The sequence below is a fragment of the Epinephelus moara genome, chromosome 9, assembly GCF_006386435.1.
Source record: "Epinephelus moara isolate mb chromosome 9, YSFRI_EMoa_1.0, whole genome shotgun sequence".
NCBI lineage: Eukaryota > Metazoa > Chordata > Actinopteri > Perciformes > Serranidae > Epinephelus > Epinephelus moara.
Window position 1 is genome coordinate 22,172,788 of NC_065514.1, and position 23,418 is coordinate 22,196,205.

General features: G+C 42.0%; 1 protein-coding gene across 10 annotated transcripts in view; it reads left to right on the top strand.

Annotated features, from left to right (window-relative positions):
• The window catches only part of dnm1a (dynamin 1a), a 69,042-nt gene that overhangs the window by 38,918 nt on the left and 6,706 nt on the right, over positions 1 to 23,418 (top strand). For 6 of the 10 annotated variants that reach the window (XM_050053120.1, XM_050053122.1, XM_050053124.1 and 3 more), the window contains 6 exons: positions 20,160 to 20,269; positions 21,999 to 22,110; positions 22,285 to 22,299; positions 22,480 to 22,650; positions 22,760 to 23,001; positions 23,211 to 23,414. In XM_050053120.1, the coding sequence (XP_049909077.1) occupies positions 20,160 to 20,269; positions 21,999 to 22,110; positions 22,285 to 22,299; positions 22,480 to 22,650; positions 22,760 to 23,001; positions 23,211 to 23,414 (854 nt within the window). The remainder of the gene's footprint in view (positions 1 to 20,159; positions 20,270 to 21,998; positions 22,111 to 22,284; positions 22,300 to 22,479; positions 22,651 to 22,759; positions 23,002 to 23,210; positions 23,415 to 23,418) is intronic. The other 4 variants (XM_050053126.1, XM_050053128.1, XM_050053127.1 and 1 more) reach the window with 1 other exon arrangement.

The following is a 23,418-nucleotide window of genomic DNA, read 5'->3' on the forward strand; positions in this document are numbered from 1 at the left end:
AGGTGTCTTTTATTATTGTGATTAATGTTGGTCCAGTGTAATTCTGTCAGAGTAGTCTTAAAATTAGGCTCAAGTTTTCAGAAAGTTGTGTGTTGTTGCTGTTGTTCAGGGAATTTTTGCGGGGGATATAGCAAAACACATGATTTCACAATCATTCGTGCAACCTAGTGATTTTCAACAGCTAAATTGTCATTAAAATGACTGTTGTGTAATCTTGTGATCTGACTAAAACTGTGTACTGTACTTGGACGTTACATTTTATTGTGAGAGTTATGTACATTTTTACCACACAACCTGAGACATCATTGCCTAAAAACTTTGCGTCCCATTTTAACAGCAGCACTTTTATAATATTTTCCAATAAATCACAATACCATGAGAATTATTTCAGTTCTTCCCCATGAGCATGAATTTCTTTTCCACTTTCTGGTCCATAATTCATTCCAGCTCCTCCCGCTGGCCAAATCGACTGCTGGTCCTCTGCACACTGAGACAGTATGACCCAGCATGCTTTGTTACTGGGTCGACTGGTCAGAGCGGTGTCCCATGATGCTTTGCAGAACTATTAGGAGTTAGCCACAGTCTCGCTGTCTCCAGGACTTAGCCACAGCCGCTCTGCTCTGCTCACTGACATAAGTGTGTGTGTGTGTTTGTGTAGCATTGAGAAGGCCCTTTACAAAGAGTCAGGACCCCCCAGCATGTTAGACACCGAAGCTGGCACACACATGTGCATACCAGAGCCCCCTGCCCTGCCCTGTTCCCAATTACACACACACACACACACACACACACACACACACACACACACTTCTAATAAACTTACTTCATTTCAAAGAAGGGGCACGAAGTAAGAGACTGGATTGTCGGGGAGGAGAGGGGAGGAGGCAGGAGTGTCTCTTGTTAGCTGGTTAGCAGCAGGAGTAACAAGGACCATGTGAAGGGAGAGAAAGTGGGGAGGAGATGTGGGGGTGGGGGCTCAGAGGAGGAAGGAGGGAGGAGGAGAAAGAGGAGAAAGGGCTTGGGTGGACATTTTGCCTCTATATCCTCCCTTTATACCTTTTTCCTGCCCTCATTTCCCATTGCTCCCTTACACATCCTCAAAGGTTTATCCCCAAACCAGAGGAAACTCTTCTTCATCCTCCCCTCTCATCCATCTCTCCATTCTCTTTCTGCCTCACTCTTTCCTTGTCACCCTCTCCTTCTCCCCTGTCCCCACCCTCCTTCTTTTCCTCGCCTATTGTACTGTATATTTATTTGAACATGGTACAGCGAGGGTGCTGGGAGACCCAAAACCAACACATGGTGCCGGTGTTAAAGCTCAGCGGAGAGGCTGAAGGGTACTGCAAATGACTTTTTTTTTTTAAAAAAAAAAAAAAGAAAGAAAAAAGAGAAACTTTCCATTTTGTTTTCTATCCAAGCTGAACATTTTTATATAGTCCAGTCACACGAGCACACGCACACTAGAGGTTAGAGCACTCATGAGGGCTTATACTCACATGTGCACCTGGGTGGATACTTGCCAAAATACACACAGTTGATACAAAGTTGGAAACTGTTTTATGTTTAAAATAAAAAACAGGTATCACTCCCTGCAGAGAGAAAGAAATGTCTTTTTTTGCATCTTTTCATGCATTTACATACAGACACATTCATTTCTTGACACCAACTTGCAAAACAGCGCAGCACCGTTTTATTGACTGCCTCTCGTCATGGGGAAAACCCTTGCCGCAGCCTGGTTACACACACACATTCAGAGAAACACACATGCACACACCACCCCCAGACACTAATAATAACTTTCAACCCAACTAGCGGTGCCAGGATGTTTTGGTTAGTGTGCATGTGTGTGTATATGTGTGTGTGTGTGTGTGTGTGCCTAGAAACCCTCTGGTCTGTATTACCACAGGACATGCCAATTCTTTGAATCAGGCTCCTCTGTAGCTTATGGCTTCCCAAAGCAGAAAGAGAGGGAGGGAGATGTGAATGGAGAAAAAATGGTTGAAAAGAAAACAAAAATGTACAGTAAAAAAAACCCACACGACTGTGATCTTATAGACTGCCGGCACATGTGATATTCATATATTCTTATAATCAAATGCATACACTGAGACATTTTTACCTGTCACACAGACACACACACACATATAGATAAGTTCTAGATATTACCTAGCTGTCCTTTCAGCGGCTGTATTTTCATTGGGTGCCCCTTTTGGCTCTATGTGTGTGTGTGTGTGTGTGTGTGTGTGTGTGCGTGTCTGCCCGGGTTTCCCTGCTCCTGCTGTAAAGCTGCCAGAAAGCCAGACCCGCCTGGTGATCCCAGCTGTAAACATCCTGGGGGGAAACAGCAGACTGCTGCTTTCAACGCATTCACCAGAAACATGTCTGCCATACAGTGTGTGTGTGTGTGTGTGTGTGTGTGCGCGCGCCTATGTGTATGTGCGTGGACCGATGTGTGTGCATGTTCCCGAGGCTGCGACATGGTGGCAGGGCTCTAAATGGAAACAGGTTGGTTTGCGGTTTTCATTCCTGCAGACGATGCTCTGTGATGGGACACCGTGTGAACGTTCCTGCCCTCTACTTTGCTTTTGTGTATTTGAGAGGGAGAGGGAGTTCAAAATGGTACGCTGTGGGTTTGCTTTATCAAAGACAGGCGGGCTGGAAGACAAACTGCGGCCCCGGTGAAGAGCTAGAAAACAAAACATAATGGAAAACAAGGCAGGGGGTCTTAGCTAAACTTGTAGTGCTTCACATGACGTCACCTACAAACACTAAAGCCGCAAACAGTTTTTTTTTTTGTCTTTTTTTGGGAGGGCTATACAAAGACTCGTAAAAATGGCGAACAGACAATGACAGAGTGGCTTCTCTTTCAACATTTTTGTACGGTGGCTTCCTGCCTCTCTGCACATTACATGGTCATTTGAGGTAAAGTTGGTGCAGGGAAGGCAGAGACGTAATTGTACATTTTGGTCAGGAGCACAGTGAGATGCAGGGGGGGTTACTGTGTGTTTTAGTTATCTTTTTGGGTAAGTGTTCATTTCTTCTGTGTGGTTGAATTTTTGGGGGGTTTTAGTTTTCAGCTTGATCTTTTGGTTTTGTAGAAAAATAAACAACATGCTGGGAATGTCATGCAACCATCACTTTTATTTATATGAATGAGATTCAGTTGGCCAATATGACATTAAAAAATTTTGGGGATAGTATTTGTTTAATTTCTGTGACTGTGTAATTTGTTTGAGGAAAGAAAAAGAGAAACAATGTCAAATAGATATCCAGTCATCTTTATTTCAGCTGTTTTAAACTATTTTTACAGTTTCATCTTCATCAGATTTCACTCTTGGTTCAATGACAAATCAAACAATACAAATATATAGGTTTCTAAATATATATACAGCAAGACAAACAACTATGTCTCAAACCGTTGGAAAAAAAAATCGGGACTCATGTATCCATCACTCATAAATCCAGAATAAGCGAGTGCCAGACCTCTGCGGTGGAGCCTTTGGGTGCTTTATTTAGGGTTGTGCCCGGGCTTGTCCAGATGGACTTAGGGTGGTGCTGTGTGTTCCCACAGCCTGATGTGCTTGTGCCTGCTGGATGCCCTCTGGAGCACTCTTGCTCCCTTTCTTGTCCCTATTTCGGCCACTGCAAGTCGTCCCGTGCTTCCCCGGCCAGCCTAACCAATGTGCAGACTACTGTACAACCACTACTTCCTGAACAGGTAGTCTGAACACTGGGCAGGCGGGCTGGGCAACTGGAGGATGCTGCTGTGGAGAAGGTTTTACTCATGCCAAGCAGAATGAAGATGCTGTTTCACACACACTCTGAAAACTATACTCACTGTGACTCCAGTATCTTCCGGCTCCTTCTGCTCTCATAGTCGGTGTGCTACAAAGTGCTGATGAGGCTGATTGTGCGGTTAAAGGAGAAACAGCATGTGAGGGATGGATGAAGGGGCCGGCAGGGAGGTGAAGGAGTAGGAGGAGGAGGTGGTGGTGGAGGAGGAGGAGAGGTTAGACAGAGGTGATAGCCACTGATTGGCAGATTCAATGACATTCCCTCCTGTTTCCCGCTGTGAGCAGCAGCATTCCAGACGCAGCTCTGGAAGAGAGACACCAGACGCAGAAATGCATTTTTGCCAAGACACATTGAAGCTTAAAAAAAATTGAATAAACCTGATGGTTATTCAGTGTATTCTGCGTATTATTTGGGATATTTTTGGTCAAGTTTTCAATTATTCATTCATTTTCTTCAATCTGCAAATATTTTGTTGCAAAAAAAACCCCAAGTGCCATGTGTTTTGCATTGCTGAAAATGAATCAAAGCAGGCAACATACAGAGAGTGCAAATGTATAAACGCACACAAAGAGGTCATACCCCATTTACCGCAAATTTGTACAACCTAAACTTGGTTTGTCCTCGTTGACCCCCAGGCCAAAACAAAGTAAATAAAACCCAGGATATTTCACAAGACGTTAAACAGTTTAAAAAACTGTTGAGATTAAGCTATCAGTTAAAAAAAAATGAAACTCCCAAAAGCCAGCTTTGCTCTCCAAGTGTTCTCAAACTTTCTTGGTTAGAAACCTAGCAGTGAATAGTTGTGGTCAGTTGAGATCTAAGTCTGACCCACCACCTCTCAAAGCAGTGGAATATGTTACCTTTTGTCTTCTTGACAAACACCAAACAGAAAGAGGTTATACCTGCGATTTGACAGTCTCCTCTCTCTTCTGCGCGTCTCGCTATCTTGAGTGATGTCTCTTCTTCTTGGCTCATTTGTGTTTTGTCTCCTTCCTGACTTGTTAGCCCCGATTCATCTCCCAATGTCCTTGGGAATCAACGCTGCCGCACCACTGAGGTGAAAACAGGCTGATGGCGATCTAATGCGACTTCTGCGTCTTTTGGATTTGTCTACCAAAGGCTTCCCGGAGCAAAAAAGGCGCTCTGGTAGCAAGCAAGGTGGACCGGTTGGAGGCTCGACGTGGCAAAGGACTGGCCATCAAGTTTCCCCTTCGAGAGACAGAAGGAGAAAAAGGAAGGAGAGAGTGAGGAGATATGGAGAGAGAGAAGGAGGAGGAGCTCGTCGGCCCCCCATTTTTCCTCTCGTCTCTCCCCTCCCTCTGTCTGGCTTTTTTTTTGCCCCCCTCTTTTTCTGTCTTTCTTCTCTGGCTTTTGGGGAGAAAGTGGAAGGTCAAAGGTGAACAGGAAGTGAGACGCACTCATTTGGCGTGTGCGTTGTAAAGTTTGGAAAGGGAGTGAAGGATTTGCTGCTGAGGGAGGGAGTGCTTTAGTGGAAGCGTATGTGGGCAGATTGAAGGACGTCTGCTTTTGTGTGCTCACGTGGAGGCATATACGTGTTTGGTAAAGCGCCTGCGTGTTTATCCCATCCACTTATTGTATGTGCACATCTCTACTTATGGTACATGTGAGTGTATGTGTGGTTTCTGAGTGATGGATGTGTGTGTAGGAGTGAGAGCAGAGGCTCCATGGTCTTTGTAGTGAGGGCAGGAATGTCGGCGTTTTCTTGGCAGGCAGGAGGAAGCCTTGTAATAACTCCAGATGTGCAGCCCTGTGGTCTCCATCTCTCTCTTGCTCCCTCTGTTTTTACTTCTAAAGCTGATTTCCTCTCCCTGTCCGACTCGAATAAAGAGCCCTTTATGCAGCTCTGCAGCCTTCCCAACACACACACACACACACACACACACACACACACACACACACACACACACACACGGAGGGGGGGTGCTGGTGAAGGGTGACATACTACTGGTAAATCAGAACCAGAGCGAGAGAGGTTGTGTGTGTGTGTGTGTGTGTGTAGACAAGAAGGAAAAGTAATTCAAAGTTGAGACATAAGTAGTCAAAGTTTGCCTCCTTCACCTTCTTCGTTTCACACACCCACACACACTCACATAACTCCTGTCGCTGGCAGACAGGAGTAATCAATGCTAGCGTTTCCAGGTGTATGTGTGTGTGTGTAGAGGTGGCCAAGGACGTGTGTTTGTTTTAGCTATGGTTTCTGAGCTCCAAAATCAAAGCAGGCACAATCCCGGGAGAGACGAGTCAGCAGTACCGGCAGAGATGGAGGGATGTGGAGGAAAAGTGAGAGGCATGGGGAGGAAAATGGAGATGAAAGTAGGAAGCAACTTAAAAATGTGGGGCGAAAAGGAGGTGAGATGATGCCCAGCGAGTGGGGAGCTTCAACTAATACGAAAAATGCAGCTGAGCACCAAGCCAGAAAAGAGAATCAATCCTCATGATTGTTGCAGTTCGAGTTAAAGGATTGGAAGGAGAAGATTTTAATGGGTGGGTGGGGGGAGCGCTGCGGTCACACCAACATTGTTTCCACTGTTTGGATGACCAGGCAGGCAGCTTCTTTTTCAAACTCTTAGTCAGTAAAGCCAGAAATACTGAGAAACTATGCACACACACACACACACACACACACACACACACACATCTAGTGTAATCTGTGAGTCCATGTTATTTTGTCTTGTCATGAAGTTTCTGACTTCGTTTTTCCCATCTTTGTATTTTGATACGGCACGAAGCGAAGGACTCCGTCAGTTTGTGTGGGTGTAATTGTATCTTGCGTGTGTTTGCATCAGTGTGGCAAGGCTAAGCTTGTGAAGACCATGCTTTATATTTGTGTATAACACGCCAGCCAAACCCAAAAACGGCAGCCCCAAAATGTGATCCCCCATATTTCATGCGAGTGTCATCAATCAGCCGAGTTACAGTAAAAGCCCGCAGATAGTTTTCAGGATAGAGATAGCATGTACAATCGCCATCATTCTTGTTGGATGACATGAATGTCAACCACAAAATAGCTTGGTTTTTATTTTCTTTTTCCATCTTAATATCATGTCATTATTATTTCTTTGCTGAAATGAAAAACTGAAGACAGGGTCCAGCGTATTTCAGATGTAGTCCAAAAAGAACTCTTCAGATTCTTTAGTTAAGTAAACAAACAATACATACATTTCTAAATACTCCATTACAGGTAAAGGTCATGGGTTCAAAATTATACCTAAAGGCCAAATAAGTGGGATTTTTTTGTTGCGGTTTGTAAACACAGCACTCAAAGTTGGCTCCGCCTCCCCAGCTGAACAAGTCTTGTCCACTTGGCTTTTACCCTCGATATATTTGCATTTTTCTGGCACTGTGTCTGGCCATTTTCGCAGCTTCCTCTTGGATGCATGCTTACAATCTAGCACCTGGTCGTTATGTTTTTATAGAGTCCAGCCCTCACACCCTGCACGCTGTGGCTGGGGGCTACACACCACTGCCCAAAGGCTGACGCCCAAAAACGCCCTGAGCACAGCAAAATAAAAGGAGAAAATAAAGGCAGAGGGCAGGGTCTAAACACACCACCACACACTTCTAGTGGGTGATCAGTGATGACTTAGGGGATTATTTTTGTTTGAGTCCATACATTGTTTTTTATTCAGTCTGCTTTAAGTAAAAGTACATAAGTATTATCAATAAAATGTACTCAATAATACATCATTTTCCTCTTACCTGTAGTGCCATATATCCGTCTAGATTGTTTTGGTGTGAGTTGCAGAGTGTTGGAGATATCGGCCATAGAGATGTCTGCATTTTCCCTAAGGTAATGGAACTAGATGGCACTCGGCTTGTGGTGCTCAAAGTGCCAAAAAAATAAATTTGAAAAAGTCAACAGCAATGACTTTTTACAGAAATTATGACACAGTTACTCAAGATATTCCACAGACCTTGTTGTGAGCAGTTTCACGTAGGAACTATATTCTTGCGGCACCAAAGTTGTTTTTATGCCTTTGAATTTTCTCCAATATTTGATTTTTGTGACATGTCATGGATACTTTTTTCTCTTTAGGCCTTAAATATTAATTTATGTGAAACCACGTGAGAAGTTTAAGGTTGCAGTGTCTCCTTGGTGGAGCTGCTAACAACTCAAAGACTTCGGAAATACAGAGGACAGGAAAAAGTACAATATTTCCCTCAAAAATGTGGTGGAGAAGAAGTTAAAAGTAAAAGGAAATAGTAAAGTTTAGTATCCCTCATGTGTAAATGCCTTCTTTAATCAAGTTTGAATGGTTCAAATACAGGCACAGTCAACTGTTTCTCTCTCACACACACTGGTGATAAGACGCCTTTACAGATAAACAGAAATGGTTAAGTTGGGTCCTCTATCTTTGCTGCCTTTTAAATGTAAATCTATTACGTCAGACTCAGAGACAGACAGAACTGACTACACGGCCAAATGATGGAAAAATGCTAACAACGGTACCCAAACCAGTAATGAATAAATTACTGCGTCTCATTTTAAAAGAAAACATTTGAAAAGCTGGTTAGAGATTGCACAAGAGAAACGAGAGATGAGTGGCGACCGCAGCGTGTCAGAGTGGGCCGAGGAGGTACACAGGGTGGTTTGTGGATAATTCAAAGTTTACCCTGCCTGGCTGATGAGATAAATGAGTAATGTATGTTTTTCGTTCTGTAAATTATCATTTTTTCCCCCCCGATTGTTCCTCGCATATCCGGAGCACAATGTCAGTACAAAAATCATTAGAGAAACAAAGGCTGGGATTAGACCCAAACAGACACGGGACAGATAAAAAGAAACCACACTTGTGCACTTAATGGCTTTTGGCAAGTTGTATACACCCTGTGTGCGTGTGTGTGCAGTTTGTAATTTTGTCATGTGTATGTGAGACTCTGCAGGCTCACTGCCTCCTTTGAAGAAGGATTGACAGACATTTAAAGATTCCTGCATGTGTTTAATAACACATGGCATGAACTCTGGTGTGTCTTACAGCTTATAAACAATGTTTTCTCATGTTGCATGTGTCACATTTATAGCTATGTTTTACTTTTTGTCATACATATGTTGTTTTTTGTCTTAATGATCAGCTTGAGTTACAGTTTGACCTTTAACCTGGACATAAGTGAGATATTTTTATCTTTATAAATATCACATTTACTGTAAATGTGTAAAGTTAAAAAAAAAATTCCCTCTCCACCCTTGGAACTGCCCGCCACTGGCACAGTCATGTCATAAAAATATACTCAGTCCAAACACACCCTCTGTGTTATGTGCAGAACAAGTTTGATTTAGAAGTGCAAATTTTATATTCTGGCAGTTCCTTGTTCTATAAAAAGTATTCGAGCAGTTAATTTAGGTCTGACTGTATTTGGACCGTGCAGTTCTGACGATGAAATGACTGTGATGAAATGATTGTGTTAGTAAAACAGGATTAGGACTAACACTCTCCCTTGTTTTCCTCTAATTTTGCCTCTATTACAGTGATTCCCCAAATGCATGTTAGAACCAGTGGTGGGTAGAATACTGATGCTCAAGTAAAAGTACAATTACTCACATAAAGAATGACTTAATTAAAAGCAAAAAATTACTTTTTGAGAATCCTACTCTACAATTTACTTTCCATTTTAATATTTGTTAAGAGGCCCTTGCAAAATAATAATAAAACCTCTAGTTGTTGATCAACCTTTTGACAGGCTAATGAACTGATAGCCCTAATGCTGTGTTCACACCACAAGCAACACGGCAACAGGCTACATGTCAAAGTTAATTTGGCCTAGACTTTTTTCAGCACTCCAATGACACGTAGAAACATCAACCTGTTGTTTGTTTTTGTTTCTAGCTGTGGTACTGTGTCATTTAGCTTAGTTAGCCGATGCTTTGCTAGCTTTGTGAGTATTGCGGTGCACATAGTGATGCGATGCAAAGTGTGATGTTGAAATGGGGCTCAGATACTGATCAAAACCATAGATATACAAACTTAAGATGACATTTATTTGAGGTGCTTTGTTGTAAGTAGCAGACACACACAAGCTCATGATGACATAACTACATCAACAAGCGTTTGTGCAACACTTCAATGGCAACTTGGCGATGATAGCTATAGCTGGTCACGATGTTGCGCTGCTCGTAGTGTGAATACATCATAACTCCTTTTAACAAGGATTAATGAATTAGAAGCCCAACAGACCTGCAAGATAAATTAATGTCATAATCATAATGTCACAGATTAACACATGAAAAATTAGCATACCGGTAGCTAATGTCAGCTAGCTAACTACATTTTCACCTACACTATGTTTAACTTACTAGCTTTTAAAAGATCTCAGTGTTTTTCTGGAGGTACAAGCACCTTATTATGCAACTGTTGTCTCTTTTAGATTTTGGTATAAAAACTGTGGCCAGATATGGTCATGGAAAGTAAAGAGTAGATTACTGGCTTAAAATTATACTTACATGTGCATTACTTGTAATGTGCATACCCACGTATATACTGGATAGGACTCTATATAATGTTCATTTACTGTTGTGAAACCTACAAGAACCCCCTGTGTGAGTTCATGTTGGTTTACATATGTGAACGTTTTACCTCAATGTATTCTGACATCACACACTTACCGCAGATGTGAATGTTTCAGTTAATAGGTGCACTTTTTTGTCTTTTTTGCACCTTTCATTACATCTGATAATATTTGTTTCGCATGTGAATAAATGAGCGATTTACAGGCTTTATTTGTCATTTCACACACTTAGACATGGATATGAATGTTTAAATTCACAAATGTGAGTTCATATGTTTTTTTAAGCAAACTTTGGAATATTTCTCAGGAGAGGTGAGAGCTTTGTGCCAAATATGCACAGACACTAAACACACAAAGGCTGAACAAAGCCTCTGCCCTCCATCAGCCAGCAGTCGCTAGACGTGTGGGGATTTTCACGTGTTTATGTGGTTAGCGGGCTGCGGTGCCCCCTCCCTCTGTCTTTGACTCTTTGGTGGTCACCAGTGATTGATCACATGTCCCGGGCCAGCCCCTGGGTTGTTACACTGACCTTCTGCAGGGGTAAACGCAGCCCAGATAATTAACTGCTTGGCAATTAGCTGCTAAACAGGAAGGTATCACTGACCTGCCAGCCTGTGCTTCAGCCGGACCGCTGACTGAATGTGTCATTGTCATGTGGACACCACGTTTCCTTTCCCCATGAAGGAGTTTATTTGTGTTTGCGCTCATTCCCACAGGAAGAGCTAAGCAGAGCACAAAGGCTGTCACTTTTTTATAGTCAGCAGAATCAGCCAAGATTATGTTAGGAGAGAAAAAAGACGACACAATGACAAGCAAGTTCCACAGGCCAAACAAAACATGTCATACATTAAATAATAATCAAAGAAAACATGAGAATTTATATGAAAATCCATATGAATCTGGACATTTTCCGATTAGATTTGATGTCCTGAAGCATTTGTCTGAGGCTGACAGACGAGCTAGAGAAACTTTAATCAAGTAGCACTTCCCAAGATATATGAAGTACTAGAGAGCGCGGACGCTGGCGTGCTGCCCAAGGTGATTTGTTATGAGCATCACTGCGCAACCTTGCAGCTCGATGAGTCACTGACAGCTGTGTGTTTTTACACATCGTCCCAGAATAGCTCCAATCTAGCTGTTCCCATTCGGAATTCTCTCGGCCAAATTGTTTGCTGTTCCTGATTTAAACGCTGGCAACATGTGGCCTTACTTTAAATGAAGCCCAAACGGCATTAAGTCAAATTACGTTTCTTCAGATGCTGTTTCTCAAAAGTGTATTACTCACAGACCAAACACACATTTTGCATGCGTTAGTGGGATTTTTGATTATATTCAGACTCAGCAATATGCCTTTTTTTGTTTTGTTTTCTTCCTCCAAAAGTGCATTATGTTTATGATAATGATTTTCTATGAAGCATTTTGTAACAAAAGCTCTCCATAAATCAATTTGACTGGACTTGTCTAATTGGCATTGAGCATAGGAGCTAAACAAGCTTTTCCACAAGTGCTTCAAACCCAACAAATCCCATCCTTTTTATGTCTTTCCCCATCCCCATCGTGTACAGAAATGCTCTGTGTTTAATTTTTTTTAAAGACAGAACTCAATAGCGGAATGGCAGAAGAATGGAGGGAAAGAAAAACGGAGGGAGGTGAGGAGGAGGGTTGTGAAAATTGCCGTTGGCTGCCACCCAGGGCCCAGTCTTTGTGGTAATGAAGGGTTAGAGGCAGCGTTATTGCTCCCAGATGCCGTGCGGCTTCTCTGCAGCCCTTTGATGCATGGCCCAAGTCACCAGGACTTTTCTATCAGACTCCCATCAACATACACACCAACACACACACACACACACAAACACACATGCACACACACTAAGACATGCAGCCTCTTAAAACAACATGGATGCTGTAAACGACTATCTTCTTGGTTTTGCCCACCAAACTGCTCAGATTTGTTTCAAAGTGTTAATTGGATACGGTTTATGTAAGGGTCCCGCTTGTGTGTATGTTTATATATACTGTAGCATGCCTGTGTGTGTGTGTGCCCGTGTGTGTGTGTGTGTGAGGCCATATTTCATCCACATTCTGAATTAGTGTTTGAGTCTTTGAGACGTTTTTTTGGACGGCGCGCGGAGTGGTGAAGTGCCTTTATGAATCCAGAAGTGAACTTCCTCTGGCTTTTCATAATGAGCCTGCTATTACTCACTAGCAAAATAAAACCATGGAAAATACTTTGCTCACACACTGCTCCGAACACCACAGGTTAAGTGCACTGCCTGGGTTACTGCGTGTGTGTGTGTGCGGGTAAAAAATGTGGCAGTGGAGGTTCAAACAAAAAGGCACATCACACATAAAAATACAAAAACACTGTTTGAGAAAACTAGTAAAATCAGTCATGCACATTAATGAATGGATGAATGAAGACCAGTGTAATGCAAACCCACTTTTGATGGTTTCAAACCCAGTATCCAAGGTTAAAGGGTCAGTTCACCCAAGACATATTTTCCCAACTAACTCTGGTGGTGTTTATGAATAAGCCTTTGTGATTTCTTCTTCCATTCCAATATAATGGAGGTGACACTATAAAATGGTATTCAAAAAATGTAACAGGAACATCTCTTTCTAGAATCAGTGTTCCCGGTACTGTGGATGACCAACAAAGCTTGACGTCAGTAATTTTCAAAGGAACTGTTTCTTTGGTACTTTCCCTGTTCACAGCAAAGTCTGAATCATCCTGAGTAATGGACAATCCACAGAACAATGGAGTGAACCAACCTATTAACATCCTCTCACACGTGGCTGTTTAAAACAGACGTAACAGATTAATTGAGCATGGATTTATTAAAGTGGACTGACACAGTTCCTCAAAGAGGGTTTGGTTTTGTGGTGGGTACACTATGACCTCAAGTACAGCCACACCCAGAGCATCTTTTGCTACTGTGACATAAGCAGGGTCACATTGACATACACTCAATATCCAGTTATGAGCTTGCTAAACAGCCCTGAAATAAATCCTACCTCTGTTGAAAAGAGAGGTGTTGATTCAGCTTTTAAACTGTATTGTGTCACACTGACGATTATTTTGTCCACCCCATTTATATCTGTCAGAGGAGGCTAAATAACAGAGACACTTTTCTGTATAACACAATATAGTTTAACAGCAGCACAAACTGCAGCCTCCAAAATGATCATAAAGTTGAATCAACACCTCTTTAAAACAGTTTCTGACATTATAAACTTCATGAGGTTAAGATTATTGCAGGACTGTTGCATTAGACAGCAGTCGTTTTAGCTAGGTTCACTTAATAAACTGGCAGTTCAGAGTATATTTCACTGTTTTACACAACAACATCAGAGGCAGTTTTGCCACCAATCTCTGTAGCAAACACACAAGGAGGAATTGCCCATTGAGTCACATCACTTGGAGTCGAGTCAGACTCGAGTCACAAAGTTGATGACTTTAGACTTGACTTGATGAAATAAACTCTAAAAAATAATCCACTGGTTCAGTTTAGAATAATTAAGGTAACAATTTGCATGTATCTTTTCGAGTCGTTCCAACTTTGGCATTTTTAAGAGAACTCAAATAGTTTAGTAAAACCAAGATGACTGCTTTGACCTCAAAAAGCTTAATTAAGTTGAACCAACTTAATATTATATTTATTTATTTATTTTATATTGTTATATTTTAGTTGTGTTGATATATATTTATTTATATATTTATTTTTTTTAAGTTGAAAAACTTCTTTAAGTATTTTAATCCCATAAATCATTGACTTCACATGCACTTGATCCTTTAGACTTGAAAATACTTGATACTCTTTACCAAGCCTAAAGATTAAAAGTGTGCCATGAATCAATTAATTTCCCAAATCAACTCTTTTTATTTTATTTCGACATAAAACATACAATAACATTCAATATCATTGTAAAGGAAGCATTGTCCTACAGAAAATGTCTTACAAATTTGGGAAGAGAAAACTATAGTTATTTTATGATTAAGAGATAAGGTAAATACAACAAGACAGGACAGAAACATACAAAATTTTTAGGACTAATTTTAGTTGTGCTTGTTTTAACAAACATATTTTAATAGAATAGATACAAATGTTAAAAATACGTTGATGTTTAGCATTGCTCCGTTTTGAAAATGGCATTACATATGGTGAACAGTGCTTCATGAATTGTTTAGGACTTAAAAATCAAGGTGTAGGATTCGGGACTTGACTTGGGACTTGTGTGTTTGACTTGGGACTTGAGGTGTGTGTGTGTGTGTGCGTGTGTGTGTGTGTGTGTGTGTGTGTGTGTGTGTGATCACTTCAAACTTGACAAGATAAACATTTTAAGTAGTAGTAGTTGACAGGAAGTAAGCAGTTACCAGAGCTGTTGCCCTAGCAACAGAATAGCAATATCATAACATGTATAGAACAGAATATAGAATCAGAACTACTTGACTGATTGACTGTGAAGAGCATCTTTCTGTCAACATTACCCGTGTGTACCAAGCTACACCACACAACTTGCATTGTTTCTGGAAAGACAACAGAGCCAAGAAAACTATGGAAATCTTTCATGAAGACAAATTCTGGTTTATCATGGAAGATGGTACTGTGCATGCTCATCTCAAGGCAGAGGCCTACAAGGTGGTTGACCTGATTACGGACAGTCAGAAGAGGCCCAAGTCCAAGTTTGGCCAGATGACTTGTGAAAACCTCGATGAGGACAGCTTCTGGTCTATCATGAAAAATGAGAACATGCATGCTCATCTGAAGGAGGAAGCCTACAAGGTGGCTGACCTTATTGCCAGGGAGTCAGGTAATCAGAGGACCTCTAAATACAAGAGGGACCAAACAACTACTCAAAAAAGTGCTGAGCACAACTATTGGACCTTGATGGAGGATAAGGCCATTCATGCCCATCTGAGGCAGGAGGCCTTAAAGGTAGACTGGGGCTCCAGCTCTCAGGACAGTCTCAGCAAAGTGGAGGTTCAAAGTCCTGCTGAGGTATCCATCCCTCAGCCATCTCTCACCTCCACTCCTCCTTCTCCTCCTACCACAGCCAAGCCAACTCAACCCTCCCAGGTGGGACGGTCGTCTTCAAAGACTGATGAAGACAAGCAGCGACTGCGGTCGTTGTCCAGTCCTAAGAAAAGCCTAGACGATATCTTCAAACTGCTCAGCTCTGTTGACTGGCAAAAAAAAATAGATGGCTTAACATCTATCCAACATCTGGCAAGGAACCATCCAGACGCACTGAAGGCCACTCTTCGTAAGGTTTGTGCGGGTGTCAAGGAGGAGGTTAAAAACCCGCACTCTACGGTGTCCTGCACCGCTATGGCCACTCTTGGTGAGATGTATACTCACCTCCAGAGGATCATGGATGACATGGTGGAGGACACAGGCTGCGCCCTGATGCTGAAAGTGTCTGAGTCCAACACCTTCATCCAGCAGCAAGCCAATCAGGCGCTGGATGCCATGGTTCAAAACTGCAGCCCCGGCTGCACCATGAACGCGCTGCTGAATGCAGGGCTGATTCACCGCAGTGCTGCGGTTAGAATGAGTGCAGCTCAGCACCTCAGCCAGTTATGTGACATCCTTGGAGCCACACGGACTCTTACAGGTGGCAAGAACTTCACCAAACGCTTTCTTGTTGCTGTGAGCAAAATATGTATGGATGCTGCAGCGGATGTGAGGCGCCACGGACATGACATCATCCAGAAGATTTCTACCCACAGTGCCTTCCAAAAACAGTGGAAAGCGGTCGTCCCAGAGAAGGACAGACGCTTGCTGGAGGGATTCATGTAGAAGCTGGAAACAGCAAAAGGGACCTGCAGCGAGGGACTGTAGTTACATCACTGCCTGTTAATGATAAAAGTCAATAAATTTCTTGCATGAATTGAATGTGAGAAGTGAGAATTGTGTTATTTAAGATGTACATTCATTGCAATCCCTCCCAAATACTAAAAGGGAGACTGTAGTGGTGACATTTTCTTTGAGAATAAATCAACAAATGTGAATGTTCCTGGCAGTGTGTGACATTAGGTCATAGTTTAACTAAAGGTGTATCCCAGCATTGGATTACTGGTTTGCTTCCCATAATTTGCTCCTTAAATGTCCTCAAAAACCTGTTCTGCATTTACATTTCTTCCCTTGCATACTGATTAAACACACAGACACACACACAAATGCATTAAATAATAGGTACAAGCAGAAAGGACTTAATACACACAAAACCTTACTGTTTCCATGGTGATTATTGCAAACAGAAGGGAAGTCTCCTCACAGCCCAGTAGTGGTTTGGCCATCACACATCCATTCCTTACTGGCAGTGTTTATGTATGTCTCTGCCCGTCTGTCTCTTGGAAGTTGATTCACAGAGTTTGGGTCTCATGCAAGTAAAATTTCTGCGGATAAAGGTCAAGTAAAGTGTGTGTGTGGACTTCGTACGTATGTATCTCATACAGCTAATGCATGTCATGTGTGCATCTGTATGTTGGAGTTTGTTTTCTCATGCGTCCCTGCTGTGTGCGTGCTGCAGAACGTCGGAAATCTGTACCTTTGGCCGCTATTGCTGGCTGGCTTTTATGGGAGCATATGGGAAAGCACTCAACTCCCAACTTCCCTCAACACAACTACACACACACACACACACACACACACACACACACACACACACACACACACACACACACACATGAAAACACACACATGCAAGATGGGCTGATTGATGGAGAGAAAACCTGGTAATCTGTCAGAGGTGGGGAAAATGTAATAATACTCATTCATACATGCCTTCAGATTTGTTTTCTGACAAGTCTTGTTTTTAGCAGTTTAGAGGTGGGACCAAGTCATGGTTATGCAAGTCACAAGTAAGTCTTAAGACTTTGCACTCTAGTCCCATGTCAAGAAAGGCAAGCCTAGAGTCAAGTCCCAGGTTTAGATTGACAAATTATGAGTCAAGTCTCAAGTCCTGAACTTTGAGTTTTAAACAACTCAATTTAACAAGAGAATATGTTTAATTAATAAAAAATATGGATTATTTTTTAAATTTGTAATAATTTCTTGTAAGTTTGTTAAAAAGTTACTTAGCTATTAAGCTACATTAGCTATGCATTAGCTCGCTAGCTATGCATTACCTCCAGGATGTTGATACAAATTCAGCCAATCCCCGCAACTTTACTATTTTAATAGTACCGCAATTTTTACTATTTAAAACAGGTAAAATCTCATTTCACTGTAGAGCTGCACGCAGCGCATTGATTTGCTCTCTCTTTCTGTCTTTTATCATGACACTACTGCTGCAGGAGTGAGCTCAGCACCTGGAACCGAGTCACACACAATGACAGGGCTAACTGTTAGCATCACACGGCTAATGTTACCCTTTTTAGACGTTTAATGAAAGAGTTGAGCCATTTTGGTGTTGCTATTAGTTTATTGACAATGTTCAGCTCTGTGATGGCTTTGAGCTGCTGCTGCTGTGTTAGCTTGTGCTAGCCAGGCACAGAGAGCAGGAGGAGAAAAACTCATCATTGAGTCACTGCATCGTTACTTTTGCCATTTTTACTTGATCTTACAATTTCATTGCAAAAAAACACTTATAAACAGTGCAACATGCATCACAATTTTTAGAAAAGCTGCCGTAAAATCAGGCATTTTAGACTGCAACAAACTCAAAAACAGCCTGCAAAATTCTAGAGGGACTGGCTGTGTTCATATTAGCCTCATCTTGTGCAACTTCAAATGTCAAACGAAGTTAGAAGTTTCTGCATCTCTGTCTGTACTTTTTGACCTGCAAGTTTTGAATACTGCAATTCAGTTTTTGTTGACCATTCTGTAGTTTTGTACATGAACAAAATTATCTTTGGTGCATTTTTTCCAATGAGTGTTTGTAATGCTGGGGATGAATAGCATTAACATTAGTTGATTCAGGAAATGAACTGATAAATAACATACTTTTTATTCCTTGAGCTTGGGGAAAGGTATCAATTGTTTTTTAAGGCGAAAGGCGTAAGTCAAAGTGAAGTCACGAGTCACTTGTATCAAAGTCCAAGTTGAGTTGCAAGTCTTTTTTGATTTTGTCAAGTTGAGTCTAAAGTCATCAAGTTTGTGACTCAAGTCTGACTCAGCTCAAATTAATGTGACTCGGGTCCACACCTCTGGCTTTTAGGTGCATCAAACCTCCTCTAACTTTTTAGAGTAGTTGCATAATAACCAACTTGTGTCCATATTATTAAATCTAGCTTGTTTTAACAAATACTTTGCTGCTCTGTCTCTGCTTTAATTCAGTTTCTCTGTACTTTCCCCACATCATGCACACACCAGTCCCCCTCCTCTTCTTCCTCCCTTTCCAACTCTCCTGACTGGATTTACTGGCCAGAGGAGAGGAAAATGTATGAATCAGTCCAAGGTTGCTCACTCCCAGGGAGAGGAAAAGCCAGAGAGAGCGAGGGAACAAGGGGAAAGAGGGAAAAAAAAAATGAAGAGTGAGCGAGAAAAAGGAGGAAGATGGAGAAGTAGTGAACAAACTTTGAGTCGGAGGACGGGGACCTCTTTGCCCTATAAATGATGATGTCAGCAGTCTGGGGCGACTGCTTGTTTAGTTTTTTTTGTATAGCACCTGGGTGTACTGTTGCTGCCAAATGTTGTGTGTGTGTGTGTGTGTGTGTGTGTGTGTGTGTGTGTGTGTGTGTGAGTTTTTACATGCATTTAGGGGATATGACCATTTGGCTGCACAGGTCATAAATCCTTTGATGAAGGAGTTTGGTCACACACACGCAACCCCCTGTCTCCCTCTCTTGCTCACTCACACACACACACACACACACACACACACACAGTCATACTCACACACACTGGGTTGGGCAGGGCAGGCCCGTGGTTAGCTATCCAGATGGTTTTAAGGTTAGTTAGAGACTACGCTCAAAGGTGCTGTTTGCAACCAAAGCAATGTGTGTGTGTGTGTGTGTGTGTGTGTGTGCGCATCTTTAGTGTATGTTTAAAGGAACTCACTCACCCTGTGCTATTTTTGGTTTCTCTCTCTTTTTTTTAAATACTAATTTTACTGTCGATAGTAAAATGTTTACACACGCACACAACCCTCGGTAAAGAAACTTCATTTTGTAACAATAGACTTTGATGAGTTAAACCACAATGTGCGTGTGTGCGTGTGTGTGTGAGAAAGAGAGATAGTGAAGGAGCGAGAGTGCTGGCATGTGTCAGACTGTAGCTGACTAACTTTGAGGTTCCCTGATTCATAAATAGTTGGATGTCTGGATATCATATGTTGTGTGCAGATTTACAAGTACAAGAGATCTCTACACTGCAGCGCGGTTTCTCTCCCTCTCTCTGTATGTGTGTGTTTCTCATTTGCTGCTTGCCCCCCACCCCCCACCCCTTTTTTTTTTTTTTTTTACTCTGCACAACTGTAATCAAAACCACAGACTCGAGGGCTGTGTACGACTTTCCCATTCGTCTTTCTTCCCTTTTTTCTTCTCTTTTTTTGTCTGCTGTTAAATTCAATATGTGAGCGTTCACTCCTGATTTCCCCAAGCTCTTTCATCTGCTTTCTTTTTGTCTCTTTTAATCAAGTTTCTGTCATTGTTTCTCTTAATATAATAAAAATATATATTAAGTAGAAAATTGATCAGCCCACAGTGATTATATTCCAACTCTGACTTTTGCAGAGGCTCTTTTATTTTTGGTCTAACTTACAGTGTCACTGCAAAATACTGTAAATCTCTATGACTATTTTTATTCTTTAGCCAAATTCCTCACCCACAGAGCAAGTCAGGCTTCTTTCTCTCGCTCTCATGAATGACCAGTGTGTTTCTCTTTCGCCTCCTGCAGGAGAAGGAGAAGAAGTACATGCTGCAGGTGGACAACCTGAAGCTGCGCGATGTGGAGAAAGGCTTCATGTCCAGCAAGCACATCTTTGCCCTCTTCAACACTGAACAGAGGTTTTCATTACTGTTACTATTACACATTAGTGATTACATGACAATGGAGCAAAATGTCATATTCAAGCACATTACTTCTCCGCAAAATAAATAAACTATTACTGTGGCCTTAGCTCTGTAGCCCACTTAAAGGGACAGTTCACTTCAAAATCAAAAGATTAATTTTTTTTCTCTCATCTTTAGTGCTGTGTATCAATCTAAATTGTTTTGTGTCATTTGCTGATTGTTGGAGAAGTTGGCCCCAGAAATGTCTGCCTTCTCTCCAATATAAAGGAACTAGATGGCACTCAGCTTGTGGTGCTCAACGTGCCAAAAAACACATTTGAAAAGCTCAACAGCAATGTCTCTTTCCAGAAATCATGACCTGGTAACTCAAGATAATCCACAGACCTTGTTGTGAGCAGTTTCATATTGGAACTATTGTCCTTCTACCAAACTACACCCACCAACCATGTCACTATGCAGAAGGAGGCGTGCAACTACTGCTAGCTCACCTAGAACCACTGAGCTAGCTAATGTTACAGCTCAGCCGAAGAGGACTTCATTAATGTTTTTATCTCCTGCTTTCACGAGCATGAGCCTCTTACCCATGAGTAGATGCACGCTTCCTTCTGCATGGGGATACAGTTGTCAGGTTGCATTATATACAAGAGAAGGCAGACATCTCTACGGCCGATATCTCCAACACTCTGCAACTCACACACAAAAAAAATAGATTGATAAACAGCACTACAGGCAGGAGGAAAAATACGTATTTTTGATTTGGGGTAAACTGTCCTTTTAAACTTTTAATGATTCATCTGATATACATGTAAAATTTCAAGAGATCTCATAAGTCATTAGATATTATACTTAAGTAAAAACAGCAACACCACACAAAAGTAAAAATCCTAACAAAAAATTGCATACGTTTGTAAGAACAAAATTTAGCATTACCCTATTTATAGACATGGTGCTGCTGGCCTCTTGAGTTAAAGTTTTGTGTCACCGTGTCCTTGAACACATTTCATCGGTGTATGAGAGACTTGCTTTGCTTCTGCTCTCACAGAGGTTATCAGGTAACCGGAGGCCTCCCTTACACTCTCCCTCTGTGAAGCTTTCATTTTATAATGAGACTGCATCTGTGATACTTTGTCAGACCTACGGAGGACGCTCAAGGTGTCGGGGCTCTGACCTTTCAGCTGTATTACGATTTACTTTGTTATAACTCCTATTATTCTGTTTTATCACTTTATTAAATAACATGAAAGACAACTAGTGGTGAACTTCTGTCACCACCAAGTGCAGGGGTATTAGCAGCAAAATGTACTGAAAGTAATAAAAGTATAAGTACTAATTATGTGTAATGACTCCTGTCAGTATTATTATTATATTGTTGAATGATTTAGGCTTTAATATGTAAGCAGGACATGACTGTTTGCTGTTTTGAACAGCTTTATATACAGTACTGTTGTGTAGTTTAATATATCACATGATCATATGTTTTGTATGTCAAATCTTGAGCTCAAAAGTAACTACAGCTGTGAAAAAAATGTAGGGGATTAAAAAGGACAATATTTGCCTCTGAAATGTAGTGAAAATGTACCTCAGTAATTGAGTAAATGTACTTACCTACTTCCAGCCACTGGTATAAGAATATATAGCAGCTCTAGTGACAAATGTACTGTAAGGTATTAAAGAATAATATATGAAAGCATGAAGAACGTCATTCAACAGTGTGTGTTTACAGGAATGTGTATAAGGACTACCGTCAGCTGGAGCTGGCCTGTGAGACTCAGGAAGACATTGATGCATGGAAGGCCTCCTTCCTCAGAGCCGGAGTTTATCCTGAACGGGTCACGGTAAGATTTCATCAAAGTATTTTTTTCATGCTAAGCATTGGAAATATATATAGTAAGTTGAGAGTTGTTTGGATGTGTATTTGGAGTCTATTTAAATGTTGTCATGTCTCTCATGTGATACTGTATCTGTCCTCTTTCGATGTCTGTTTTCCTCATCGCTGTTTGACCTTATAGGAGAAAGAAGGAAAGGTATGTTACTTTGGTCTGCATCCTGCATTTCATCCTGTTTATGTCAACGTTTCACCATGAACAGTTATTTAGGAGGACTAATGTGTTTACCAGTCTCCCTTTATCTAACATGTTGTATTTGTTTCTCTAACTCTTTCATGCTGAAGCTAAACTGAAGTTCTCCCTCATTCCTCTCCACAGAGTGATGGCGGTGACGAAAATGGCTCTGACAACATAATGCACAGCATGGACCCTCAGCTGGAGCGGCAGGTTGAGACCATTCGTAACCTAGTTGACTCCTACATGGCCATCGTCAACAAGACCGTCCGCGACTTGATGCCGAAGACCATCATGCACCTCATGATTAACAATGTGAGCTGGCCATTTTTTAGCTCTTTCAGATTCATATATGTTTCAAACATAGAGCTCCACAAAAACTCACAGAAACTTTTATCAAAAAATGCCATCTCATTTTCTCCAGACTAAGGAGTTCATCAACGCAGAACTGCTGGCCCAGCTGTACTCGTGCGGTGACCAGAACACGCTGATGGAGGAGTCTCAGGAGCAAGCCATGCACCGCGATGAGATGCTGCGGATGTACCACGCCCTGCGGGAGGCCCTCAGCATCATCGGTGACATTAGCACATCAACGATAACCACCGCCATGCCGCCTCCTGTGGATGACTCCTGGCTGCAGGTGCAACGGGGTGGCTCCGGAGGAAGGTAAGGGACGATGAGAGAAGACAGAGGACAGAAGAAGGGCTTTTTGGGGAATGGTTGTTGGGAAGAGTTGGCTTTTTTTAACCCTCAAAGATATATATTTGTATCACAGTCACTTTTGAACTATCAAGTAAAATTTGAGCTATACATGCTACCATGATCAGGTTGGTTGTTCTAGCGCAGTGGTTTATGTCTCCTCTTTTCTCCACCAGGTCTCCAGCCACCAGTCCAACTCCAAACCGCAGGGCTCCACCGGGACCTCCAGCCCGCCCCGGCTCTCGTGGTCCTCCACCTGGACCTCCTCCTGCAGGAGGACCCCCAGTCCCGTCTCGCCCGGGGGCTTCTCCGGACCCTTACAGCGGGCCACCACCCACCGTGCCCTCCCGGCCTAACCGTGCACCCCCAAGTGTGCCCAGGTGA